The sequence below is a fragment of the Euprymna scolopes genome, chromosome 5 (genome assembly GCF_053919585.1).
Source record: "Euprymna scolopes isolate OS-2025 chromosome 5, ASM5391958v1, whole genome shotgun sequence".
Classification (NCBI taxonomy): Eukaryota; Metazoa; Mollusca; class Cephalopoda; order Sepiida; family Sepiolidae; genus Euprymna; species Euprymna scolopes.
Window position 1 is genome coordinate 83,144,942 of NC_136486.1, and position 27,628 is coordinate 83,172,569.

The 27,628-nt window shown below is 35.5% G+C and overlaps 1 protein-coding gene across 3 annotated transcripts in view; it reads left to right on the top strand.

Annotated features, from left to right (window-relative positions):
- The window catches only part of LOC145276895 (beta-1,3-galactosyl-O-glycosyl-glycoprotein beta-1,6-N-acetylglucosaminyltransferase-like), a 103,129-nt gene extending 93,662 nt beyond the window's left edge, over window positions 1-9,467 (top strand). For all 3 annotated transcript variants that reach the window (XM_080128336.1, XM_080128337.1, XM_080128338.1), the window contains one exon: window positions 6,785-9,467. In XM_080128336.1, the coding sequence (XP_079984462.1) occupies window positions 6,785-8,441 (1,657 nt within the window). In that variant the 3' untranslated portion in view covers window positions 8,442-9,467. The remainder of the gene's footprint in view (window positions 1-6,784) is intronic.
- The last annotated feature ends 18,161 nt before the right edge of the window (window positions 9,468-27,628 follow it).

Consider the following 27,628-nt stretch of genomic DNA (forward strand, 5'->3'; position numbering starts at 1 on the left):
AGATATTTGTTCACATTACATTTAAATTTCTGCGCATTAGTACAGTTAGGGAAACAGGAAACAGGGAGGGAATTCGCGAGTCTGTTCGTTCAAGAGAAGAAATTATTAGAATACAAAGCTTCCCGGCATCAGGGGATCTCTGCAATAACACAATTTTGCTGCTTGTTGGTTTGTTGGGGGTATTTACTTAAGGATAAGGTAATTAGTGGCGTGAGTTTTCTGGAGCACATTCTATTGGAGTACTTGTAAAACAAACACAGGGATGCAACATTGCAGCGATGGAATAAGGCTAGAGCTTGGTTGACAGTGCGGGATTTAATTAGATTGGAGGCTATTTTTAAACCCTGTCTGATATGGAGAGACTAGTAGTTGCTGGACCATCCAAGACGTGTCAATAATATTCCATGCATAGGAAACTAGTGATTTTGTAAAGATATAGGATAGTGGCAGGTGTGAGAGGATTTTTAGCACAGTAGATAGAGCCCACCTTTTTTCATCAGCCTTGGCAGTGTCTTCTATTTATTTGTTCTAATTCATGTTACCTGTGTATGTTATGCCAAGGAGTTTTAAGGATGATAGTAATGGTTGATTAAAAAGGTTTCTTATAATTGTAAAAAGAAAGGAGCTTTGTCTTAGCAGCATTAAATGTTATCATCCATTTGATTGTAGAGGTGCTGGTCTCTTTGCGCCCACGCTCTTGTCCCATTTTTTTCTTTTTTTAGAGTGTTGAATAAACACCAGTGTATAATACGTCGCGGAATGATGGACAGTTATCTGTGTAAAAGTGTGCGAAGACAGAAATATAAGAGAAACTATCTTTTCTCATAATACTTAATAATATCAATGAATTCCGTTCTCTTTAGTAAGTAATAAAAAACGTTCTTTTGTCTGTTTTGGTGGATGACAGAGTTTTGACGGTATTCTTCTACAAAGCTTACTATCCTTATTTGGTTTCTTGTCGAAAGCTCTTATGCTAGATGTTATGGCACAGGGCTGGAGATTTATTGCAACCTTAACTCGAAGGAGCACTCAATATTTATCCTCCCTCGTACTATCAGGAAGTGGAATTGAAGAGTCGGTGTCCTAAAAGAATAGCACATAGGCCTGCAGAAAATGCCTGGGGAATCCTATCGGCATTCTCAGGTAAGGGCGGCTCAGGTGATTAGCAATAAACTAACACTTTTTCAAAGGGAGCAGCTAATGCCTTGGAAGACTGACCTCTTAAAACTACAGTGGATCAAAGCAATATCACAGTCAATCTTAACATATAGTCATCTTAACAATGGTCCAGACTCTGTTCGTTTTGGTAAACCTCGGATCTTGAATGGACACTCTGATTCAACAGAAATAGCCATGAATAGTCCCATTGACATTGCCCGGTAGAAGCGTCTTAGACGATCAGCAATATCCTCCTCAAAGAAAGGAGATAATGCTTGGCAGGTTACACATCCTGGGACTGAACTGAACCATACCTCACCCTTACAGAAGAGAGTTTAGATCCGCCGTAGCAACTCCATGTCTATGATAGGATAGATGTTTAAAGCGAACCCTCGACTGATATGAAAACGATCGCGTGACTTGCCATGTCTGTCCACTTACAGCTGTGTCACATGTGAGGTGAACAATTATTAGCATCAATCGATCAGTTTTATTACGATACTCACCTCAGCAACTAATCTATTTTATGTACATGCACTGATTTACATATTTCCCTACTTGCATCGCTATAAAGAATCTTTTTACCTCAATAAAAAGCATTAAATATTTTAGTTGTTTACAGAGTTTTCGTTTGTCGAACATATTTTGTTTTATCTCAAATATTTAGTGTCTCTTGTGTGTATACATTCGATAACAGATATGTAACAATCGGTTCGCGATATGTTTTATGTGACTTCTAGAATAATAATTAAACATAAAAACGTGAAAGATTTTAAGAGATATCACCAGCATGCATAATAAACCTACTTAGTGTTCTTCTGTTTATCTCATGTAACAGTCTATTGGCCTTTTTTTCTGATATTTTTAGATTTCCATTTTATATACTTTTACCTTTCTCCAATGATTTCTTATTCTGATCAAAAGACAAGGAACAAATGGAAAACACAAAGACACTTTTTGTTAAACATCGAGTTGCTGTGCGATACCATCGTGAGAAACTGCCTTCAAGCATATCTACATCTACTGTTGAGGTTGTGTTTCTGAGTCGGTTGGCCATCTGCTCCAAACCACGATATATGCTCATCTGTGTCCAACTTACGACTGTCGTTAAATGTTCAACTCACGACTGTTGTAAAAACTCTAGACTGCCCATAAACTTTTCTTACTGTTGTTAACCCATAGCCACTCCCCAGCCTCATAAAACGCATTGTCAATCTTACTCACAAACCAAATCTAAATTTATCCCAAGTATATTGTTCGATCAAGTTTCTTTTGTCTACCCCGATAAACCTATTTAACTTAACAGTTCTCTGGTTTTTTGTTCCTGTTATTTTAATTACGGCCTCACCTTAGCCCTCCTTTGTCTACGTTAGATCCAAAACCGATCTCTATTTCCTAGTTCTTTTGTTACCCGATAAACTTACTTCCTTTTCTTTTGTTATATATCATTTTTTCTTTTCTTTCCTACTTATTAGAATTTGAGGGGGATGATAACACATTCACATTAAGTTCATAAGCCAATAAACGTATTAATTGTCGAATTAACGCAGATTTATGCTGATAATATAAACATTGCGTACTTCATACTAATTTGTCTGAAAATATTTATATATTTTGCTTTTATTACGGAAGCTAAAATGAACCCGATGCAAAAATTTTTTATTTGGAGAGCTGCAAGTAACGAGTCTGCACATTTATCACGATGCTTTAAAAGAGGAAGAAGTGTAACGTCTCAAATCTGATGTCATTTTTTTTTTTTACTACTGGATCGCCGGTTATCAAGGTTTGGGAGAAACTCAAGATTACAGAGATTGTCAGTTGGTCGAATATACCCTGAAAGAATTTGAAGTAACGAGCAAAAGATTACTTAAGAAGAACTGATTATCCAAGAGAACGACACCGGAAGTATTTGTTAACATTTAACTTGTAAACGAACATGCTGTAGTCGACTGGGAGCAGCTTTATGGAATTTTATCTTACGGAAGGAATGTTCTAGAAAATAAAATTTTTCATGGAATTTCTGCGAGATTTATGGTACAGCGAGATCGGGGCCCACTGACGTCCAGCTCCCCATTTCCAGTGCCCAATGACGTTCAGCTCCCCATTTCCAGTGCCCAATGACGTTCAGCTACTTGTAGCAGTGCGCATGACATCCAGTTACCAGCCCAACTCAATGCTCACTGAGGACAAAGTGTAGGTAGAGGGAGCGTCTCTTGTTTAATCTGAAAATGTAGCTACCTGTTTAGTACCGACTGACGATCAGCTACCCGTCCCCAGTGCCCACTGATGTCCAGCTACACTTATCAGTGCTCACTGACATCCAACTACTTGTTCAAGTGGCCACTGACGACCGGTTGCAAGTTCCAGGATCCAACCCCAACTATACGACTAGGATCAACGTCATTCTACCTCAAGGACGCAACAATCTTGTTCTTGCTTTTTGTTGATCTTGTTCTTGCTTCGGTTGATCTTAAATCCATTGACGTACGTTTTACCTTTTTTATTGGTAAAAATAAAACACGGCACACATCGTCTTTAACCAATCAGCTGTGTTTGCGACCCTTCTTTGCTATTGTCGTTACTTCTTCGCTTATGTCTACTTTACTAGTTGTGTGGTCGATTGGCACTTTCATACCTTTCGACCCTCTGCAACAGACACACCCACACAACACACACATAGAAACTTATCAAGTATTATTGTTTTTGACAACCATGCATTTCCATTCTTTACCCACTCCTCAAACTAACGATATGTCTACTTTAGTTAACGTTAGTCATCCTTTTCTGAAACTAACGTCCATGTTATCGTTACGATCGTAATCGTCACTCAAAACAACGAGGTCACATGCATTTCCGTTACCGTTGACGATTATTTCTGAAAACCTGTCAAAATGCCAACAATGGACAGATAATAAGTTGACGTACATAAAGTTTATGTTTACAATTACATCGCTATGTAAAAGCCTTGTTATTTATTTGTTTTTGTTTTTTAACAATTCATTATTGGAGACGCATACTCTAGTGCATATTAGTGCATTTCGCCAACAAGTATTTTTTTTTAATGTTACTGAATCTATAATAGCATTACGGATAATTTTGTGAGAAATTACACAAACGGAATTGTGTCTTCTCATTGGTTGATTAGTTCAATACATTATTTTTAAAACAGCCATTCTTATTGGTTGAATTGAAATATTAACCTGCGCGAGTTGCGGGGCTTTTTTTTTCAACTGAAAATCAGTTCGGGGGGAAATGTTGAAGATGCAGGACTCATGTTATTTTGCTTAATTAATTTAAAGGCGTTTGGCGTCTAAATTGTCATGGTATCTTTGAGACAATTTACCTAAAATGTTAGGTATTTCCTTTTGACGCAATGTCGTCTTTTCAATGAGCAAAGATTGTTGAATTTTGGTTAATTACGACTTCATGGATGCATCCGAATTTTTAATGGATCGCGTTTTAAAAAGAACAGTTTCGTGTTAAGGACAACCACTAATCTTCATAGAAGATTATTAAATTACCACTTCATTTAGAACTCAACTACCAGGCTTATGCAGAGCCGCAAAATTCGCAACATATTTTGCAAAGTTCTAAGCTATATGGGAATAAAATTCTCACATAGCTTTAATTGCAAAATATCCTTTCGCTTATTTAAATCTTGCCTTTAATTGCAAAATAATGTTTGTACTTAATTAGAATTTGCCTTTTAATTACAAATAAACATATTCTTCAGCTTTAAAATTGTAACACTCATTGTAGAGTACGGATATAAATCGTTGCCGATGCATTATCGCAGTGTGTGGTGCTGCTGCTTCTTTCTTGGAGGAACTAAAGTTACTACACAATTCATTAATACATCCTGGAGTACAACGCTTTTGGCATTTTGTAAGATCACGAAATATGCCATATTTAACTGATGAAGTCCGGCGTGTGACATCTAAGTGTCTGACTAATGCCAAAATAAAACCTCAATTTTTCGATTCTACTAATAATACACTGATCCGTTCTACTGCTCCCTTTCAGCGCCTTTCCATAGACTACAAAGGACCTGTCCCGGTATCTTCGACAGGATATTGTTACATATTTACTGTCGTCGATGAATACAGATTTCGTTTGCTTTCTCTTGTCGCGATTGTTCTTCGCAAACCGCATCCAGTGCCTGACAAATATTTTCTCCATATTCAGACGCCCCTCATTTATCCATTCCGATCGAGGAACTTCCTTTGTATTAGAAGAATTCAAAATTTTTTGACGCAACTTGAAATTGGATCCAGCAACACTACTGCATACAACCCAAGAGGCAACAGTCAATGCGAGTGCTACAACGGCATTATTTAGAACACCCTGTTATTAGCTCTGGAATCTACACAATCACCCCTTAGCGCTTGGCAGGATGTTTTAGAGGATGTTTTAAATGCTATTCGCTCCCTGCTGTGCACTACTACAAATGCAACTCTTCACGAACGCATGTTCAATTTTGAAAGGCGCTCTTCTACTGGTAGTGCTTTAACTGTTTGGCTCTGTGACCCTGGGGAGGTATTATTAAAACGGTTTGGTAACAGGAGTAAATATGAACCGATTGTTGAGGTAGTGGATGGAACTCCTTGAAGCTAACCCTACACATGCAAGAATACGACATAATGATGGCCAGGAAGATTCAGTAGCACTGAGACATCTAGCTCGCTTTCCACGCTATGATAGAGATCTATCCTGCTAAAAGTATTCAACCCGACATTGCAAATGCAGGCCCGACCCAGTTGACCGAAACAAGTCCCGTTAGTACTACACGTAATACAGAAAATAAATTTGACTGTAATAGTCAGAGCCCTGAGAGCCAACCTTCCCAGTCCTTCGAATAGCGAACTACATCCACGCCGATCTAACAGAATTCGCAGACCCGTCCAGCGACTAGATTTATATAAAAAAAAATTTAATTAAAAAAACAAACTATTTACAATCTCTTTTACAAGTGGGTGGGGGGGATTGTTATATTTTCATTTAAAGGAAACGCTAATGCAAATTGTTTTGTTCTTATTATTTAAAAAAAATATTAGATATGCAAATTCAGTTTCTTGTCACATGATTTTGCACGCATTCCTTTTTCTTTCTATCTTTCTTTAGTAGCTGTGAATTTTGTTCAATAAAGCCTTGGAAAGAGGTTTTTTTTTACGTCTTCATTTATTTACATAAAAAATCTTGACAATCCGTGTTGGTGTTATCTCTGGTAATCTAAGGCTAAATACTCGATCACTAAACTAATGGGAAATATTTAAAAAAAAAAAAAACTTTTTAAAAGCGGATGAATGGTATTTAGCATTTTTGTTAATCTGGATCTGTTTTTCATTTAAAAGTATTGATGGTCTGTTTGTTATTGAATAAAAATGTGAGTTATTGTTTCAAGTGTTTTCACAAATGCAGATTCTTAATGCTATCCTTAATCCATGCCGTTAACTTTCCAAGAAAATTAGAATTGATGTTTGTTATTTTGTAGAAATCAAAATAATTTTTAAAAAATGATATTATATATGAAACTATGTAGAATTTGAAGATTAAATTAAAGTGATGACACTTTGTTAACATTAATGGAATACTAACTTCGCTTTTTTTCTTTTCTTTTTTTTTTCAGAATGCTTAAAGCGTCTCGATTGTTGGGAATCGGCCTTCTTACTTACGTGGTGATCACATTGGTGATTTGGAAAACGTGGAATTCTTTTAACATGTGCAGAAATGGACCAGGTGAAATACCATTTATAAAGACAGCATTATTCACAAGAAAAGAAAACACAACTTTACCGGCTCTTCGGATATGCAAACCTCACAGGAAGAAAAACGTAGATTGTAGGTTTTTGTTTCGTGGCGATCCCGAATACGTCCAAAAAGTAAAATCTATGAAAGAGGATAAACAACCTCCAATTGAGTGTACATTAGAAAACCTTATTAAAAACTGCTCAAGGTTTCGTCAGAGTCATGGCTACATAGAAAAGAGGTTGTCAAAACAGGAGCTGGATTTTCCTCTCGCGTTCACCATTAAAATGCACACAGCACCCTATCAAATGGAGAGATTGTTAAGAACTATTTATATGCCGCATAATTTTTATTGCATCCACGTCGACGCTAAAACTGACAATAAAACGTATAATCTTGTCAAAACGTTAGCAGGTTGTTTAAAAAATGTTATTGTTTTAGCCACACGCATCAATGTTGTGTATGCGACTAGTCGACACGTCAAAGCGGAATTAGAATGCATGAAACGCTGCAAACAATCAGGAGTCAAGTGGAAATATTACATCAATCTGACCGGGCAAGAATTTCCATTGCGAACAAATCTAGAATTAGTCGAAATTCTGAAACTATTTAAAGGTGCCAACGATATCGAAGCTTACAAACATCCGAAAAGTCTGAATTGGCGACTCACAAAAAAGATAAAGATTGAAAAAGAGAAATTAGTGAAGACAAATGAAGTCAAAAAAACATTTCGCTACAATATTCAGATTTATAAAGGAAGTGCATACGGCATGTTTTCAAGGGAATTTGTGGAATTTATGCTAAATGATACAGTGGCTAATGAGATAATTTCCTGGATGAATGATACTTATTCACCGGAAGAAAATATTTGGTCAACTTTAAATTCTCTAACTTTTGCACCCGGGGGTTACAGTGGTTTTGAAACTCGCCATGACACTTTTACACATGCTTCTAAAGCTGTGATTTGGGCTTGGGATAAAGTGAAGTGTCAAGGTAAACTCATACGCAGTGTCTGTGTATATGGCTTGGCCGATTTGCCTTGGTTAAAAAGTCGACCGGAAATCGCGGCCAATAAGTTTTATGAAGATATCGATTCTGTGGTTTTGGATTGCCTCGAAGAATCTTTAAGAAACAGAACTAATGCTCCGGATTTAGAACGTTTGAATTGGCATTACTACAGGAATCTACCACAAGTGAAATATTATTGGAAGTTAACTGATTCCGAAAAAAGTCAAGAGTTTTTAGAAAAGAAAAAGTCTAAATGGCTGGCAGAACACATAATTCGTCCGGAAAATACAACCAGACAAAATACAGTCTTAGATAGCAAGAAAAACAATACAATAATAAATAAAACGGTAGAAAATATTGCAAAAAAAAAAGAAAATAGCAAAACTGAAATCCGTGTTCTAACGAATAATACAAAATTTGTAAATAAAAAAGTCGACAAAAACGATTTAAAGAATAAAGAAGTTATAAATAAAAATAATAAAAATAGCGAAAGTCAAAAAAATTATATGCAGAAAACAAATTCAACTTAAAAAAAATAACAATAAAACAAAAACATGAGCAAGATACATAAATAAGATTTTGAAATGACTTTTCATTTAATAATTTATAAACATTAAATCTGGTTTAAAGTTTGTTTTATTCATATATGTTGCGCTTGGTTCAACTTGTCTATTCAAAATTATGCATATGTACGAATAGAAAGCGAAATATTTCACCCTTAATTCATTGGTGATTAAGTTTATAGGATTACTAATTCAGTTATTTTTATTACATCCAAAATTGGCGCTGAAACTGACACTAAAATATACCTTATCAAAACGTTAGCATATAATTATGCTTTGTCATATTGGAAATGTCATCCATTGTAATATTTCTATATTAATTTAATGATCATATACAAATCTTACTTTTCGGCGGTGATATATGAAAACGGTATTATATACCAAATTAGAATTATAATTTTGTCTCCTTTAACGTAAAGACATTGTCAATTTTCATGCAAGATTTTACTGAGATATTAAGTGATAAGTTTGACTGTATTTTGTTGGTAACACGTGTTTTGACTGGGATAATGCAAATCTAATAGATTATCTAGAAATAATATTTATTATTGCTCGAAAATAAGTGTTAATTTATTTGAATAAACTAGTTTTAATATCATTTATAACTGAGAGAGTTGGAATTGGTAAACACGTAGTTTATCAACATTGAAAAGCACAGATTTAGGTTGCTACAGACATGACTTACCCGACGCAGTTTGACCCTTGATCTTAGCCCCGAGAACAGAAATGAATTTGTAGCCAGTTAGACATAACTTTAAAAATATGATTTACAATGCTGTAAAGATTTGTAAAGATATAACAAGTAATCGTTATTTGAATTGAAAGTGGGAATCAAATCAATGAAATGAAGGAGACCCGTGTAAACATACATGTAATAACTTTCAACCGTTCATAGATAAATACACATTCAAACCGACGCCATGTTTTTATACGTGAACAAATTTGAGAAAAGCATCTGATGTTTTCCAAAGAAATAAAGTTTATTAAAAGCGACTTCATAGTCGGTCGTTAATCAATAATGGAGATCCATCCACTGTTTCTGACTTCCGCTCATGGATTTGCTGTACTCAATTCTCTCTGACTTTATTTTTATTCATAAGAATTGCGTTAAGCTTCAAATCTTAGGATAGAGTGTGCACAGGAACATGTTTAACATGACACCGTATATGATATCATCACTTGAAGACCACGTCTTGTTAATTAATTGACTGGATTTCAGAATATTTTTCCATTAAAAAAAATGAAAAACAAACTATATATATATATATATATATATATATATATATATATATATATATATATATATATATATATATATATATATATATATATATATATATATACGGGGTGGCCCATAAGTCACTTTACATTTTAAAAAATTCAATAACTTTTTTCCATTAATATATTTTAATTTCTCTTTTCAGAATTATAAAAAGAATCTTTGGACATTTTTTGTATAGATAAGTTTACAACAGAAAAACGAGTGAGGATAATTGAATTTCACTTTGAAAATGGCGGTCAATTGTTGCAATGCAAATATCTTATATGCTCCATGTCAATGTTCAATATCCTCTAAAAGATATGCTATTGAATTTGTTTCGATTTTGAATGGCCTCCACGTTCATCTAATTTGACAGAACTAGACTTTTGGCTTTGGGGATATCTTAAAGACAAAGTGTATGCAAATAAGCTTCGAAGCATCCAAGAACTTAAGGCAAACATACGCAGGAAATTCTTTCCCTACAACTTCCGATGTTAAGAACTGTCATAAAGAATAGCTTAGAAAGAGCTCGACTTTGCAAAAACGAGAATGGAGGCTACTCAAGAGACATTATCTTTCGCAATTAAGTCCAAACAAATTTCTACACTATAAACTGTGTAATAAAAAATAATTAATTAAATGCAGTCATTAAAGAAAAAGTTATTTGATTTTCAAACTGTAAAGTGACTTATGGGCTTCCCTATATATATATATATATATATATATATATATATATATATATATATATATATATATATATATATATATGGTCAATTGGAGAGAGGAAAATTATGTCTTCAACTTTTTTAATAATCAGTGCATGAAATGTAAAGAACTTTAATGGAATATTCTAAAATCTATGCTTTTTATATAGAGATCAAGTTTTAGCCCCTAGGGAGGAATCCCTTGATTTTCGTGAATTTCGATTAAAGCAAAATGAAACCAATATATATATATATATATATATATATATATATATATGTGTGTGTGTGTGTGTGTGTGTGTGTGTGTGTGTGTGTGTGTGTGTGTGTGTGTGTGTCTTTAAAAAGTATATTCTGTTTCAATTTTAAAGGAACAATAGCTATCCGTTTGGCTTGTTATTTATATATCATCAATTTACTTTGGTATGATATTTACACATTGTTAAGCAACCTTCACTTCATATTGCAATCAACATGGTACAAGAGCAAGGACAACACTTTAATTGGTTTCGAAAGAATTGTGGTTCCCAAAGCTTAGACCGTAAGCTATAATCTCTAAACATTTTACACAGTTTCTTTTTTGAGCGTTAGGATTTAGAGGTTAGGTTTTATTAATACTTAATCCTAGCCTCTAAACCGAACCCTAACGCTCAAAAAAGAAACCGTATGACTCTTAGCAACTTTTGCAACATAGGCACTGAAAGCTCAGTAATTTATTCCGATGGATGAAAAGCTTAGATTAATTCAAACCAACTCAATTATCGTCATTTTTCCTTGAATCATGGCTTAATGGGAAGATTCGTATATTCAAACAAAATGAGGCGTACGATGTAGATATTTTTCTTGTAGATATCGAAACGAAGTAACACCGATCAATTTACTAAAAACAAATAATTCATTTTACACCATATTATTCAACTTTCTTCAAAAATGACTTGCAGAAGAATCTTTTCCGTTGTTGCAGAGAGTCGAAAGGTATGTCAATCGACCGTACAACTAAGAAAGTAGACACAGGGTAAAGAGGTAACGGCAAAGAAATGACAAACACAGACGATCGATTAAAAACGATAGAATCGGGTTTCATTTACCAGAATAAAACGATAAAGCGTGAGGAAATGAAAACTGTGTATCGGGATCGTTCGGGGTGAGAACGCGCGTCTCGTAGGCTTAAAATTCGTGCATTTTTTTTAGGTAGGATGCGGTGCTTAAGGTTGGTCCGAGTCGTGTAGATGTTAGAAACTGGTAGCCGATCGTTAGTAGGCCCTGGAACAGGTAGCTAAATGTTAGTAGGTTCTGGAACGGGTGGCTGAATGTCAGTTGAGCACTGACAGTGGACAGATAACACTTAGATACGGCATAATGTTTAATGAATTTATGTCAATTAATTGTACAAACCTTAATACATATTAAGAGCATCCTGATCTTATATAGTCAGTGAGCACTAAAAACTAGTAGCTGGACGTCGGCGAGCATTGGAGCTGAAAGCCGGACGTCAAGGACCTCTGGAGCTAGTGGCTGGAAGCGCTGGAGGCTGTAAGAGTGAGCTGGAGCCGCTGGAAACTGCAGGGACTGGAGTGGCAGGCTTTGGAAGAATCTCCAGGAGAGAGGCAGCAGTAAAGAGTAGGGTGTGTATCGCATTCTCTTTGAGTTGTCCTTAAAAGATGGTTTGAATCGCATTAATAGCTCGAAAAGTTTGGGAACTGCTGCTGCCGCTCCTTGTTCCCACTACACTGGACTTACTCACTTGACAAGCCCGTACAGTCGTAATAGGAGTCTTCCAGCTCCAAGTTAAGGCTAAAAATTATTTGTGAAGTCGCTGGTTTCATTGAAAGGTGATTACGTTACAGAAATTGGCTTGTTAAAAAATTAAATGATTATAATTAATTTTATGTCTGGGGATATAATTGCCCGTACATGTATTAATCTCGGTCCATAATAAAAGTCAGTTGTTTTTGTCTAGTTTTAGTAGAGTTTTTATGTGTTTATTTCTTTGTTGTTGGAAAAATCGTCGCTGTTTTTAGCACTCATGATGGTGACGTGTTTGGGAGTGTCAGTAAGGTGTCTGTCGCTACCGATTGGCGTGTTCAAATTTGTTTCGTTCTAATGTAAACAAAGGATCAGTAACCGCGACATTGTCAGTGAAATTTAAAAAGAAACTAATAAAAACAAGTAATATGTATATGCTACAAAACAAAAATAAAATTACCATCTGGAAACAATGAAAATTGATTTTTTTTCTTGTTTAAAGCTAAACATCCAATGGATAAATTAATTTTAGATTGTTTTTCTTTACCTTTTTGTTTTGTTTGTTTGTTTGTTTGTTTGTTTGTTTTTGTTGTTGTTGCTAGATTCCGATATGCCGTAAAAAAATATAAGTTAAAAAATATTTACACAATTTGCATTCAGTCCTCCTAAAAAAAAGCAAAAAGATGAATTTGCATATACTATATTATTTAGACAAGTAGGTCTGCATCGGCCATAGTTAACAACATTAGCACCTCAGTCGTCTTTTTGGTTAGAGAATCGATGTATGTTGCTGTAGAGGCCAATGCGGACTGAGTCTTTACGGTGGAGGTCGCATGTTTAGCCTCTCCTTGGTCCGCTGGAGCTTAAGTTTTGTTTTTCTGTAAGATGTAAATTTGGTTTGGGATTTTTAATAGAAAAATTGTTATTGTGAGACCAAGTGAATTATATATTTCGAAAAGTGTGCAGTTAGAGTGACGTCATGTATAGTGCCATGCTAAACCAGTTCCTTTGATCTGTCGGAATAATTGTGTCGTCGAAAGTAAATTTTGTTCATTAGTCATAAATAATCATTTTCATTCGTATATTTTTGTATAAAGCGTTATAGATGTGATCTAAACCATGCGGGTAGATCACCTGTTCTTTTTTTGTGTTTAGGACCATTCTCTTTAAAAATGGCCTCAACCGAGAGATGCTGAACAGAAAGAACGTAAAAGAAGAAAGGAGAGAACACTAAGTATTATTTGCATCCTATTTTATTATTCAATATTTCTCGATAAAATAATTTATAAGCACATTTGTCTAACTAATTTCGCATCAAAAGTTTGATTGAACTTAGCATCGAAACACATTTTAATAAAATCAAAAAAAGTTCTTAGTCAAATTTATTGGCATCCTGTCTTAACAATCTACTTATTTCAGATTTCAGATGAAAAGTAACTTAGTGAAAGTTTGAAATATTGCATTGTGTTCTAGAAGGTTCTAGAGCATTCCAATAAATCAAGTTTTATAATGAAACATCAACAACGCACAGAACAAAATGGTGAAAACGAAAGAGCACATTGTTGAATTAAGAAAGAAAATTGTGGAAGTACACAACAGTGTGTATTGATGTTCCTGTGTCAACAATTCGAAATATTATCAAGAAGCATAGCAGCTTCATACTACACAAAACCTTACTGGACGAGGCCAAAAAAAGAATCTTTCACTTTGAGCCATTAGACAAGTTGTAGGAGAATTCGAAAAGGATCCGAAAACCACAGCCAAGAAAGTATTTCAACATTTAAGAGAGCAGGATAGTGATATTTTAATTTCAACACAAAGAACACAGGGCTCCAGGGATACCGACTAAGGAAGACTCCTCTCCTTGGTAAAGCCCAATTACAGTTTGTCAAGAAACACATTGATAAAGATTCAACATTCTGAGCGTTGGTTCTGTGTTCGGACAAGACAAAAATCGAGCTTTTTGGCCGCCGAGATGTGTCTCTTTTAGCGAAAAAAAGGTGAAGTTTGCAATCCTAAGAACACGTACTAACAGTGAAGCATGGTGGAGGAAGCCGTATGTTTCTCAGATAATAGTATTGAAGAACTCGTAAATAGTGAAGGAATAATGAAACAAGATTAATACATCAATATTTTGAGTGAACTTTTAAAGAATTTTTCTAAAATTCTCAATCTTGGAACTGACATGATCTTTCAGCATGACAACGATCCGAAACGTACTGCGAAATCTGTTAAGAAATTGCTTTCAGCTAATAAAATAAATATCTTGCAGTGGCCAAGTCAACTTAAATCAAAATATGTGGGCTATTGTTATTGTCAATAAGAAGAATCCCAAAAATTACGGTGAATTGGAAAAAAAATTCTACAAATTCAATAGACAACAATACAGAGACCTAATGAACGAAAAAGCTACCAAAAGGCAAACAATACTAACTTAATCGAAATTATTAACATGTTGCAGCTTAGCTCAAAAAGGTAAGAATGTACAACACCTTATCAGTAGTTGTGAGAAGTTAGTTAAAAAGAAATACAAGAGACGGCATGACAATATTGTGAGAAAGGTCATTTGGGATATATGCAAGAAAAGACAGTTGGAACGTAGTGAAATATGGTGCAAGCATGTTCCAGAAGGAGTGATGGAGAGTTATCAGATGTGAAATTATTTAAAAATATGAATATCCAATGTGATAATGTGATTGAAGCAAAGAGACAAGATTTAGTTTTGTTGGGGAAAAAGGAACACAAGACAATAATCATTGATATAGTAGTGCCAGCTGATGTGAATGTGGAGGAAAAGGAAAAAGAAAAGGCAAAAAAGTTCCAAAATTTTAAAAGGGAGATAAAAAGTTTGTGGAAGTTGAAGAAGGTAGAAGTTGTACGTATTATGATGTGAGCTCTGGAGAGTGTTTATCAGTGGATTGAGAAAATTGGGATCCATTGCAACGTTGGAATACTACTAAAGACTGCCTTGTTGGGAATGCCAGAATCTTGCTGAAAGTGCTGAAAGACTAAGAAAAGAAGATGCTGATAGCCTTGTTCATTTGTTATGATACGCCTATCAGTATAAAATCAGCAATACCAACAACCAGATATAAAATGTGAATAATAATAATAATAATAATAATAATAATAATAATAATAATAATAATGACAATAATAATAATAATAATTACAAAAAGGCGTGCGACAGGATCCAACAAACATGGATAATAGTATGTTTAAAAATGTATAAAATACCAAGCGGGATCATCAACGTAATAGAAAACGCAATGAGAACGTGGAGACTGGAATTTACAGCTGACAGACAACACATAACAGAAATTAACATACAAAGAGGCATATTCAACGGAGATTCACTATCACCATTACTGTTTATAACAGCCATGATACCCCTGAACAATATACTGAGAAAGTGCTACGCTGGATACAAGATCTCTAATACAGAGGAAAAAATGAACAACCTAATGTACATGGACGACCTGAAACTTTTTGTAAGGACCGAAAAAGAACTAGAGATATTACCAGAATCTTCAGCCAGGATATACAAATGGAGTTTGGTATGGAAAAGTGCACACTATTAGTTATAAGAAAGGGAAAACTGGAGGCAACGACGGGCATCGAACTCCCCAACAAACGAAGACGGGGACCCTAGGGGAACAAGACGCTTATAAATACCTGGCTGTTCTGGAAGCAGACACTATCAAAGCCACACAAATGAAAGAGAGAATTGGAAAGGAATACCTCAAGAGAACAAGAAAACTTCTAGAAACTAAATTATATAGCAGAAACCTAATAAAAGGTATAAATACATGGGCAGTATCACTAATAAGATAGGATGGTTCGTAGGATGGACCGAAGAAGAACTGAGACACCTCGAGCAGAAGACCAGGAAACTCATGACCATGCATAATGTACTACACCCAAAGGACGATGCTGATCGACTCTATGTGAAAAGAAAAGAATGCGGGGAGGGCTAGTTTGTATAGAAAACTGTGTGCATGAAAAAAAAAAGAATTTAAAAAATACATAATACAAAACACGGAAAGGATAATCATGGCGGCGAGAAACACTGAGAAAGTCGACAAAACAGAACACAGAGAGATAAAGGATAAGACGAGAAAATAAAAATGGGAAGAAAAATAACTACATGGCAGATTCATAAGGACGACAAAAGAAGAGAATAACGAAAACACTTGGACGTGGATGCGAAAAAGAGGCATAAGGAGGTAAACATTTCATCTGGGCTGACGTTATCCGCCTGATAATCAGGGACCCGAACCTTGGATTAACCACTAAGGAGGCTGTCCTATCAGTAGGTACAAAATACTGGGGCTGCTGTATTGCCATCTGGTGAATGGACTCTGGACCATGCAGTAGTTTCTAGTTGGCCTCTCGTTACGCTTTACCTTTGCGTTGGCTACAAAAAAATCTGTTTCTCTTTTACTTTCCCTCTCTGTCCTGCTCTAACCAAGTCTGTTGACCTGTTCCACAAATCCCAATCATCAACATGAAATATCCCCAGAAAAATAACACGTGTAAACCTAGGACCCCCATCCTCCAACGTAGTCCCCTACTACCATGTCTCTTTCTCCAACATCAGGAGTTTACGTTCCAACCTTCCAGAGGTTGAAACCCAATTACAGGAGACGAAACCAGACATATTTTTTCTAAGCGAAACTGGCATAAGGCCGACCACTTCCCTTGATGAATTCATAATTAAAGGATGCTTTAACTTAACATCTAAATCTGACCCCCAAGATCGCCATGGATATGGAATATGTGCCTCCATTAAAGATGGCTTTCCGTGTGGTAGGGATATCTCCAGAGAAGACCATAATTTACCTTATATGTGCTTCTGGGTTGCACTTGCTTACACCACTGCATTTATATTTGCTCCCTATCGCCCCTACAACAGCGGAGTTACTATCTTTAAGAGCATATCTGAAAAAATTGACCACATCCTGTCTGCTCACCCTTCAGCTAACATCCACATTTGTGGTGACTTCAATGTCCACAATGTGCAATGGCTGACCCACTCTAACAAGATAGATGATGGGGGGAAGTTCTGTCATGATTTTGCCATTGCCTATGACCTGACCCAGATTGTTCATGAACTCACCCGAGTGCCCGATACTTCCGGTCAGTATGCTAGCCTTCTAGACCTTTTTCTCACAACTTCCCCTGAGCTATGTTCAAGTTCCCTTCTGTCTCCTCTGGGATCTTCCGACCACTCGGTTGTATCAGTTAAGATAAAAACAAAAAGCAATAAGTCTTCAGATTTACCTCTCCACCATACTGTATATCAATACTCTACGGCTGACTGGGATAGCTTCCATACACTTATATCTGATCTACCCCTGCATTCCATGTTTAAAAATGATGTTTCCTCCATAGTATCAGACCTGACCGAATGGCTAATTGTAGGCAAAGACCGATTCATACCATCTAAAAAATTCCAACAAAAACCTAACAGCCAGCCATGGTTCTCCCGAATGTGCTGTTGCTATAGCGCACAGAAATCACTTTTTCCATAGCTACCAACCTAATAGATGCACTGAGACTAAAGCTGCCTTCAGGACTGCCAGCAACTACTGCAAAAGAGTAATAAAAAATGCAAGAGAGCTATATGCTCAGTCCGTTAAATCTAAAGTAGCTGAGCAGCGGCTTGGTTCCCACCAGTTTTGGCAAATAGCAAACAGGATCCTGAAAAGAAGCGTGCGTTCTATCCCAGCCATCATCAATGGACCTGATGTCATCTCGTCAGCATCAGATAAGGCCAAACTATTTGCCAAGAACTTTGCAGGTAATTCTACCCTATGCGACGAAGTCCATCAACTCCCTGTATTTCCTCCTATAACGGACAACACGATCTGCAACATACAAATATCTTTTCGTGAGGTCGCCAAGCTAATCAAGAACCTTGATTCCAGTAAAGCAACTGGCTCTGACGGCATTCCAGTCATTGTGCTGAAAAAGCTTCAACCAAAACTTGCCCCCATACTTACAAAACTGTTTAAGCGTTGCCTTAAAGAGAAGTGCTTCCCAACACCCTGGAAAACCTCATCAGTATGCCCTGTATTCAGGTGATAAGTCATTTCCTTCTCAGTACAAACCAATAAGTCTACCGTGTGTCACGTTGGAATATTTTATTGCTCATAATTGCATGCACAATAATTTTCTTTTGTATTATTTTAAGAAGTAAAGAGAATTGGATCCATTCAGTTATCTACGGTGAGGGATTTACTTAAACGTCATGAGGGAATTACCCTTTAACATTGTACCCTATATTTGGGGACGTCTATATATAATTATATTTACAGGTATAATTAAAACATTTTATCGCACGTATCCGTCTTGTCACACAATATTTAACGAGTAAAACCGTGGCTACCGAGAGTAAGAAGAAAGCCGATGCATATGACAGCATAACGTCACTTCCTGATTAAGTTGTAGGTATAGACAGCTTCCGGTATTCAACCACGTGGTCACGCTAATAGGCAAAAAAAAATATGGCTATAGATTATACATGGCTACCAACATGTGTTACTGATTGTCCATTTATGTTCTAAAGAGAAAGAACAATTACCATTTGGATAATAATTATTATAATTGCACATTGGGAGAATTTTAATCTAACAAAATATAGTAAGTGAACTAGTTTTTGAACCTTCAATTTCTATCGAAGACAGTCGAATATTTCATTTTATTTATTTATTTTTTTACTGCAAAACAAACAATTTTTATATTATATTTTTCAGTCCGTTCTTTTAATAATAAATAAAACTTTTCACTGAGTATTTACAAATATAGTTAGCATTTTTTACGGCAGTTTTTTACGATCGGTGAATTTTCAATATTTTAGCACCGGGCGTAATTTATTTCTTTGAAATATATTTAAAACTTCAAGTTTTTGTTTTTTTATAACATTTTAACTGTAAATAATTTACATGAGGGGGTTGTTTTACTATACACATAGATTCGAAAAAGTTGTCAAAAAATATATATAACAAATAAAATATATCGATAAACATTGTATGATTTTCAAAACGATTACACGTTTTAAAGTGAGTAAAGCCACTAAAAATATTTCCAGATAGGTAGAAGAGTAACTTATCTTGCCTTTGATAACATTTATTTGGTATACATTTGATTTTTGACCACTTTTTCGAATCTATGTGTATAGTAATACAAACCCCTAAAAACATATCTAGTTTGGTAGAAAAGTAACTTATCTTGCCTTTGATAATATTTATTTGTTATATATTTGTTTTTGATGACTTTTTCGAATCTATGTGTACAATAATACAACCCCAAAATTTAATTTAACTTGGAAATAATATTTAAAATACACGTACGTACACTGCACAAGCACCCTTATTATTATCATAATGCTAATAGTAATAATAATAATTAAAAAAACTGGTGTAGATGACATCAACTGGCGCCACTCCGACTAGTTGTGAAGGGTTAGGGAGAATGGAAAGACCGAGGTGGGAGAGTAAGAATCAAATCTCCACTGGAAGAGTGCAGTTCAAATCTGGTACATTTTGTCACCCAAACCCCAGGAGAAATCAGTGGCCGATGCCAACGAGAAATCAGTGACAACGGCTGTTGCGATAACATGCAGTCATCTGCACAAGTGATCAAGAGGTGGAGAACACTAGAAATCAGGGGAGATTTGTTGTCACTTGGTCTCCAGGGAACACCACAGGTTACTGCCACTGAGCGATCACTGATGATGGCCTGTGAGACAGCTAATACGTTACACATTTTGATGAAAAACATGGGGAAAAATGGACATCGAAGAACAGAAAACCAAAACTTTGAATATAATTTCTGTATTTAAAGTAATAGTTATTTAAATATTTCAACATATAATCTTGTGGGTAAAATCCAGCTTCCCAATAAGGGACACTCTGGATAGGAACAAAAATAAAAATTGTCTCAATCATGAAATATTTCTCCTCCACCGACCGAGGACAGAAAAGGTAAAGTGTAACATCAAAACAGATACTACACTGGGATCTTGTTGCGAAGGCCAAAAAATATTTGTGTTTAATGTTTCTTCAATTGTTTGTTCCATAAATTCATAATTCAGTTTTATCAGTATTAAATTGTATACTGCTTTAAAATTACTTAATTTTACACAGATAATATTTATATTTTATATTGAATAAAGTTCAGTTTCAGTATTAATCGAACTGTTCCTTTTTCTTTTTAAAAATGTTGTATTGCTCGTTTTCAAATGGCCCTCATATAGTACTGACGGTCTGACAGTCTGACAAATCTTACCAACATTGTCTACAGATAATTTCAGTTAACAGGCCTTCTTCTTACTCTTGGTGGCCGTGGTAAACCCCACCGGATGAATCCATTTAGGTGGATTTAGAAAGTAAAATGATTTTATTATTTTCTGTTTTTTTATATTTACTTTTCTTTTCTTTTTTCTTTTGAAAACTCTCAAGTTTTCTTTCTTTCATTTTTCTTTCTTTTTTTTTTTTTTAACTTCGCTGCTTCTGGCGTTTTTTTTTTATATGAATATATTATGTATGAATATCATTCGTGCCAACAATTGTAACGGATAATTTTTCCATCATTTTTTAGGGGAGGTGTACACTTGTATATATATATATATATATATATATATATATATATATATATATATATATATATATATATATATACAGAGAGAGAGAGAGAGAGAGACAGACAGACAGACAGACAGACAGACAGAGTAAACGAGAAAGGGAGAGAGATATAATGTTATAATAATTAGATCACTCTGGACGGACGTCTCGATATTTAATAATAAATGTTTAAATTTAAACTTAATTTCTCGCAGTTAACGTTGGCCGTGTGGTTTGTTCTAATGAAGTTATGGGTGGGTTCATGGCCAGGTTCGAATCTCCCGATTGGCTGGTGATTTCCGGGGAAATGAACCGCTGTTGTCTGTCGGTATTTAAAAATATATTATAGTAATAATTATATATGAGGAGAATAATGGAAATAGTGTACCGACGAAATAGAGAAATAAAAAAGAACAAACCAAGTTATGTGTTCATCAACGTTTCGTCTTTATTTCGAGACGTCCTCTGAATAAATGAAATTAAGAAAGCAAAACACCAGTACAAATATTTGAAAATATATTTTTGATGTGATGAAATGTATGACCTTGTTCCATTTCAGAAACGGAAAAAGTTGTTGGAAATTCAAAAGAAGGGGGGGCCTAGGCTTGTGTAAGAGAGTAAGTTTTTGATTTTTTTAACGTCATATAGCCGTTAATATATATATATATATATATATATATATATATATATATGTATGTGTGTGTGTGTGTGTGTGTGTGTGTGTGTGTGTGTGTGTGTAATGCAAACATAATGGCCGATCAGTCGCAACCTTCTGTCTAATTCGCCAAACAAACACCCTTTTATCCTCCATTTTGTTTTCATAGTTTGACCTTGTCAGTTAACGAAGAATTATCTGTTTCACAGACACGATGTCCATTTGGGGTCGGGAGAGGTGAGATTAATAAAGAAAAACTATTTGCTAGCGAGAACAAAAGTTTCACATGAAAAGCAGCAGTTCCATGTCCATGTTGGCCAAGTCTGATGTGTTTTCTTTTCCTTGAATTATGTGGATAATAAACGTGGTTTGTTTTTGTTCGAAAACTGGTTCGGTTTATTAGTGACTTAATCAGCTGAATTAGATATAAAATTGTGCGAATCAAGAAATAAAGTCACAAGGGTAAATGAAATTATTGCATAACATAACAGTATAAAACAGCATAATACATTCTATAATAACATAATATACTCTATAACAACATAAGATATTCTAAAGAAACTGATAATTAAAATCAATAAAAACGACTAGCAGGAAGACCCGATGTAGCCCGAGATTTTATGTAGATTAACGAATGTTCTACACTTCCAATACTTTCATTGTCATTAAAATCGGTAGAATCCTCCATTTTTTTTTAATCTAATCGATTAATTGCATGCTCTAATCGGGGATCCACCGACATGCCTTCATGCAGTGACTTAGTCCACAATGCATTGTAGTCTACATTGCACTGTAGAGAACCTACTGTTTATTTTATAAAAAAATAATTTTACATAATGGCTTGGATTAAAGTTTGAAATACAAAAGTCAAGTATCATGTTTCAATTGTGCTCTAAACAGGAACATTCATTTCGAACGCGCCACTGCCTTATCAAATAACCTACTGTTGATTGTATACCCGTCTGCCGAACCCGTTATCTTTTGCGGTGATTAAACTTCTTAAATACACTTGTGATGTTAAGCTGTATTCAAAATTGGTCAAAATTGAATAGTTTCTTCTTTAATCGGATTTCTTTTTTCGATTATCGAGTTTGGATACTTATCGAACATTCTGATACAAAACCTATCTAAAAACACTCCCAGATATATAAAGTACATTTATGTGAAATTTCTAAAGATCGGCCCAGTTGGAGTCCATAAAGAACGAACTCACACACACATCAACACACCCACAGAGGCAAAGTGCCTTTTATATATAGGTAGAGATATTCTGTTGATATATATATTTATATATAGGTAGAGATATTCTGTTGATATATATATTTATATATAGGTAGATATATTCTGTTGATATATATATTTATATATAGGTAGAGATATTCTGTTGATATATATATTTATATATAGGTAGAGATATTCTGTTGATATATATATATTTATATATAGGTAGAGATATTCTGTTGGTAGGTTTAAACTGTAATAATGATAATAAACATGATGTAAACTTCTTTTAGGTTTTATTGAAGAATTTCTTTTCTTTAAAACATACATATTGAAACCATGCCCTTTAAAACATATGAATAATTAGTAATTATTATTAGAATATGTCAAGAATAGTATACTTGACTATTAAATCATTCATAGTTGACATTTAAGTTTCAGGGACTATGAATACATATTTGTACATTCTATTTTTCCATATTTATTCGAGGATATTTGAGTTTGTGGACATCACATAGTAACAGGGTTGCCATCTTTCATTTCATCATCTTCTGCTTTAATAAGTAAAATTCCCGTCAGAATCAATGCCTGAACTGTTGACGATGAACGATGCCAAATATGTTTTATAGTAATATTTATACCAATTTATTCACTCTATAAACTGTTATCGCCGGCTAAGTTATCTGCCACTTCCTGGTCTCCAAATTTTAAATTGTCCATGATGACGAGAGAAAAGAGCATATTTTTTTCTATCTTCACTGTCTTTCGCCAAAATCAATACATCAACCACCATTTCAAAAGTCTCTCTCTCTTTCTCTCTCTCTCTCTCTCTCTCTCTCTCTCTCTCTCTCTCTCTCTCTCTCTCTCTCTCTCTCCGTTTCTGCTCGAAGATAAACGTTAAACTTTTGCGCGAGCCTTTTCTAGTCTCACACAAAAACACGCGTTCACATTTCAAGCTATATTACTTGTCATATACATACGCGCACACAAACATACGCGCCCACGTCCACACAGTACATATATTCACGTTCGCGTACATACACTCACATTCACGTGTATATACACACGCGCTAATGTACACACATGTACTCACATACAGGCACGCATGGACAATGTCACTTCCCCTTTCAAAGGAAATCCACACATGCGCAAAAGACACACCGGAAACACCTATAAAAGGAAGAGACAAGCTGTTTCCAACCCTTTCTTTTCAGACCAGCTTCCTAGCTGGGTGATCTACAGACCGACAGCGTGCCTTTTCGGCGTGCGCGCGCACGCGGTTACCTCGCACCACTTGCTACTATGTGGGACAAAAAGCTATCAGACCGTACGTACACTTTATACGCTTTCTCTCTCCATGGCTTGCATTGACTTTTTCTCATTCTCACTCTTTCTCTCTCTATATTCTACTTGTGCCAGAGAACACCACCGCGTAGCTGACGGCTCACATGGTGCCCAGTTTAACTGATGTCAACCCTCTATCCTTTTCTTTGTCTACACGATGGACTGCCATTTCTCGTTCCATTACATTACTCACTTTTCTTCTCACGCACAAACAAACGATAGTGAGATGAACACACATTTCCTTTTTTTTCTACAACACCAGTCCCGCAACAAACGATGGTTACACCCGCGCGGACTTGAACACATGTTATATCTAAAACATTCATTCTTTCAACAGTAAATAAACGACACGTTTATCTATTCCAGCAATCGAGTTTTTGTTTCCTTCATTCCATTTGTTTCATTGTTTTTCTTTTGTAACGGGATCAGGATTTATATATCCTAGTCCTCTACACTTTGAAATGTATACATTAAGTGAACACTTTTATTTGCGCAAATATTACAACACAAAAGAGTAAATATACATATTGAGCGTTAGTGAATGCACACTTTCGTAAGAACGAAGAGAATTCTGGTAACACACGCTTTGTTTTGACAATTCCGGTTCTTTCCATTTGTGAAAAAGTTGGTTTTTGCCTGCGATTCCTTTCTGATGACATTTATCGTAATACAATCAAACCAACTCCAACCGCACCAGAGAACTGGAAAAAGAGACGCTAAGCGTTTGAGTTCATATTGAATGATAACCACGCTTACAACTTTAGGAGTGTCGTATAAATTTTAATAACATTTGCTAACTCTCAGACCGCGTTTCTATTTACCATTAATTTCTTTTTCTTATTTAAATCTGATTTTATTCTTTAAACATCAGCTAAGGGTAAAATTAGATGCTATAGAAAAGGATTAGATTACATAGAATTCAACAAAACATACCTATACGTAGTGAGCGTGTGTATGAAAAACGGAGTTTTGGCGCACGCGCTTCTGGATTCTTTTGGAAAAGACCCTGCTTAATGCAGCCTCTTAGCAAGTTGTGAATGAGTTCTATTCCCGTTTTATTTTTTTGATAACAGAAATCTTCCAAGATACTCACTGCATATTTTTATTTCGTCCTTGGCATCACTAAATTGTATTTATCTTCACTGCTAAACTTTCACCTCCATTTAATTTGTTCCAACTTAAATCACAATTGTTATGAGTGAACGATTTTAAATAAGTAACTGGAGTTGCATGTTAGATATTACAATTTTGTTCTAATTAAAAAAAATAATAATAATAACTCGAGTAAATATAAATGAATATATTATGTATGAATATCATTCGTGCCAACAATTGTAACACGTTTAGATCATCCAGTCGTTTCGTATCAAACCAACGTTGGCAGGATTTTGTTTACATTCGTTTTTAGTTGGGCTTTTTTACCATTAAATCTGCTTTTTCATTTTTTACAGTTATGTTGCTTAAAATAGCTCTCGTCAATGCAGGTCCTCCTTTTTTTATTCATTGTTTTATGGTACAAGAGATTTCGAAATATTTTCATTATATTCGGTTTACCAAATTATACGTAAAACATTAAAATCTAAATAACTATTAAATTAGATTTGTTAGAGACTTCCAGACACTGACTATAATAAAATAGTCTCGGGCAAACTAAGTCAGGTCAGCTAATATGATATAAATATGTTTTGTCCTTCTTCAAATGCGATCACGCTCTCCATATAACGAATTACATTTAAGAGATAATAATGAAGGCTAGCAAGTCGTTTAAAACCCATTAATTCAGCGAGGAAGGAAATGTGTAAATATCCTTGAACTGAACCTATCCACTTGACCGAACATTGATTACTTCATATTTAATCGTGATAAGATATGAGATGCGGGGGGGGGGGCGAATGAAGATAACTGTAACAGCCACTAACGAAAAATGAGATTTCAAGTTAGGTTAGACTAGATTGTGTTGCGTATACGAAGAAGGGGAATAGCGCTAAAGAGAAAAACAAGGCCGATAGCCATTAGTCGTGTGCTCTCGTGTAATGAATGAATGCGTGAATGTAGGATTGACATGAAACTCAAATGACCGAAAAATGGACATGAAACTCAAATGACCGAAAAATGGGCTGAAATGACTTAAAGAAATAAAAAGTAAATGACTTAGAATGACTTTAATGGACTTAAGGATGAATTGAATGACCTTAAGAATGACTTGAATGCTTAAAAAATAACTGGAATCCTTCAAAAACAACTTGAATGATCTTGAGAATGACTTGAATGGCTTTGAGACTGACTGGTTGTAAAGTTGGTGATCATTTTACATTAAATTAATACAGAAAAGTGATCCCCACTTTATATCACAAAGTTACAAACATAAGTACAGCATGTAGTAAGAACAGATGGTATTTATTTGCTCCTCCGCCGAGCAAATTAGGCACAAGGCCGATTTTTAATGTGGGGAGTGAAGGGAGGGGGAAGGGAAAAAGGGGACCAGCTCCCGAGAGGTGGGAAATGGGAGCTGGTTAATGGTCAGGCATGTGGGGTTGCCCCCACATCTGGTCTTTGCTAGTCATAGCTAGTCATAGCTTGCAGTATCTGTCGGAACAGATACTACACTTTGAGATATTAAATCTTTTATTCATGTTAAAAAATACAGTCAAAATTAACGAAGAACAAAAAACTTAGGCACATGGCCAAATCAAAAGGGGGGATTTTGGGGGTCGTTGGTCATCCTTGTCACTCCAGAACTAAACAAAGTCAAAAGTTTCTCCCAGCTAGTATCTTCTTTCACCATAATACCGCATTCACCCTTTCATATTGGGGGACGTCCTAGTAACTCCCAATTTTTAAAACATTTTTTATTGACGTGTAAATACAAAAAAGATAACAATAAAATGGTAACAATAATTCATTTGTGTCGAGGGCGGGGAAGAAAAAAACAAAAGGTGATTAGTAGGACCCTCCCAACCCCGTCTAATTGATAGACTGCCCGTTCCACTAGGTTTGTAAAAGGAACCTCGCTTCTGCGGGTCAGTCTCTAGGTGGGGATGCCCTCTAGATGGGGGTGAATGGAGAAAAGAAAATTTTTGTGGGTAAGGGATGGAGGTTAGTTTGTATTTCTTTTTCTCCAAGATGGGTAAGATTTAGAGGAGGGGGTGAGAACAAAAATTGCAGGTAAGAGGGGATGGGGATCTTGGAGGCTTCCTAATCGGGGAGGGATGGAACACACATTCAGCTAGCTGAGAGACTACTTGTTTAATTTTACTTTACAGAACTGCGCGTTCCACACCTAGGCGGGGAACACGTATTCAAATTTGGCTCCTCTTCGTACACACAGACTTGCCACATGTATCCATCTTCTGTCAAATGCCGCGCGATGCAGCCTTCTTCTATCACATCTGATCTTCACCCGTAGTTGGTGTTTAAAGAAAGCGATCAGATCTTGATCAGAAAAAGACAACGCCCCCCCCCGACAACCTTGCAGACGCGACGTCCAAATCACCATTCTCGCCACGGCCAGGATCGTAACGTAGACCATTTGTCTTTCCCGGTCCCACGGCGGCCTCACGTTGTCCACAACATTGGATACAGTAATTGGGCGAGGATGC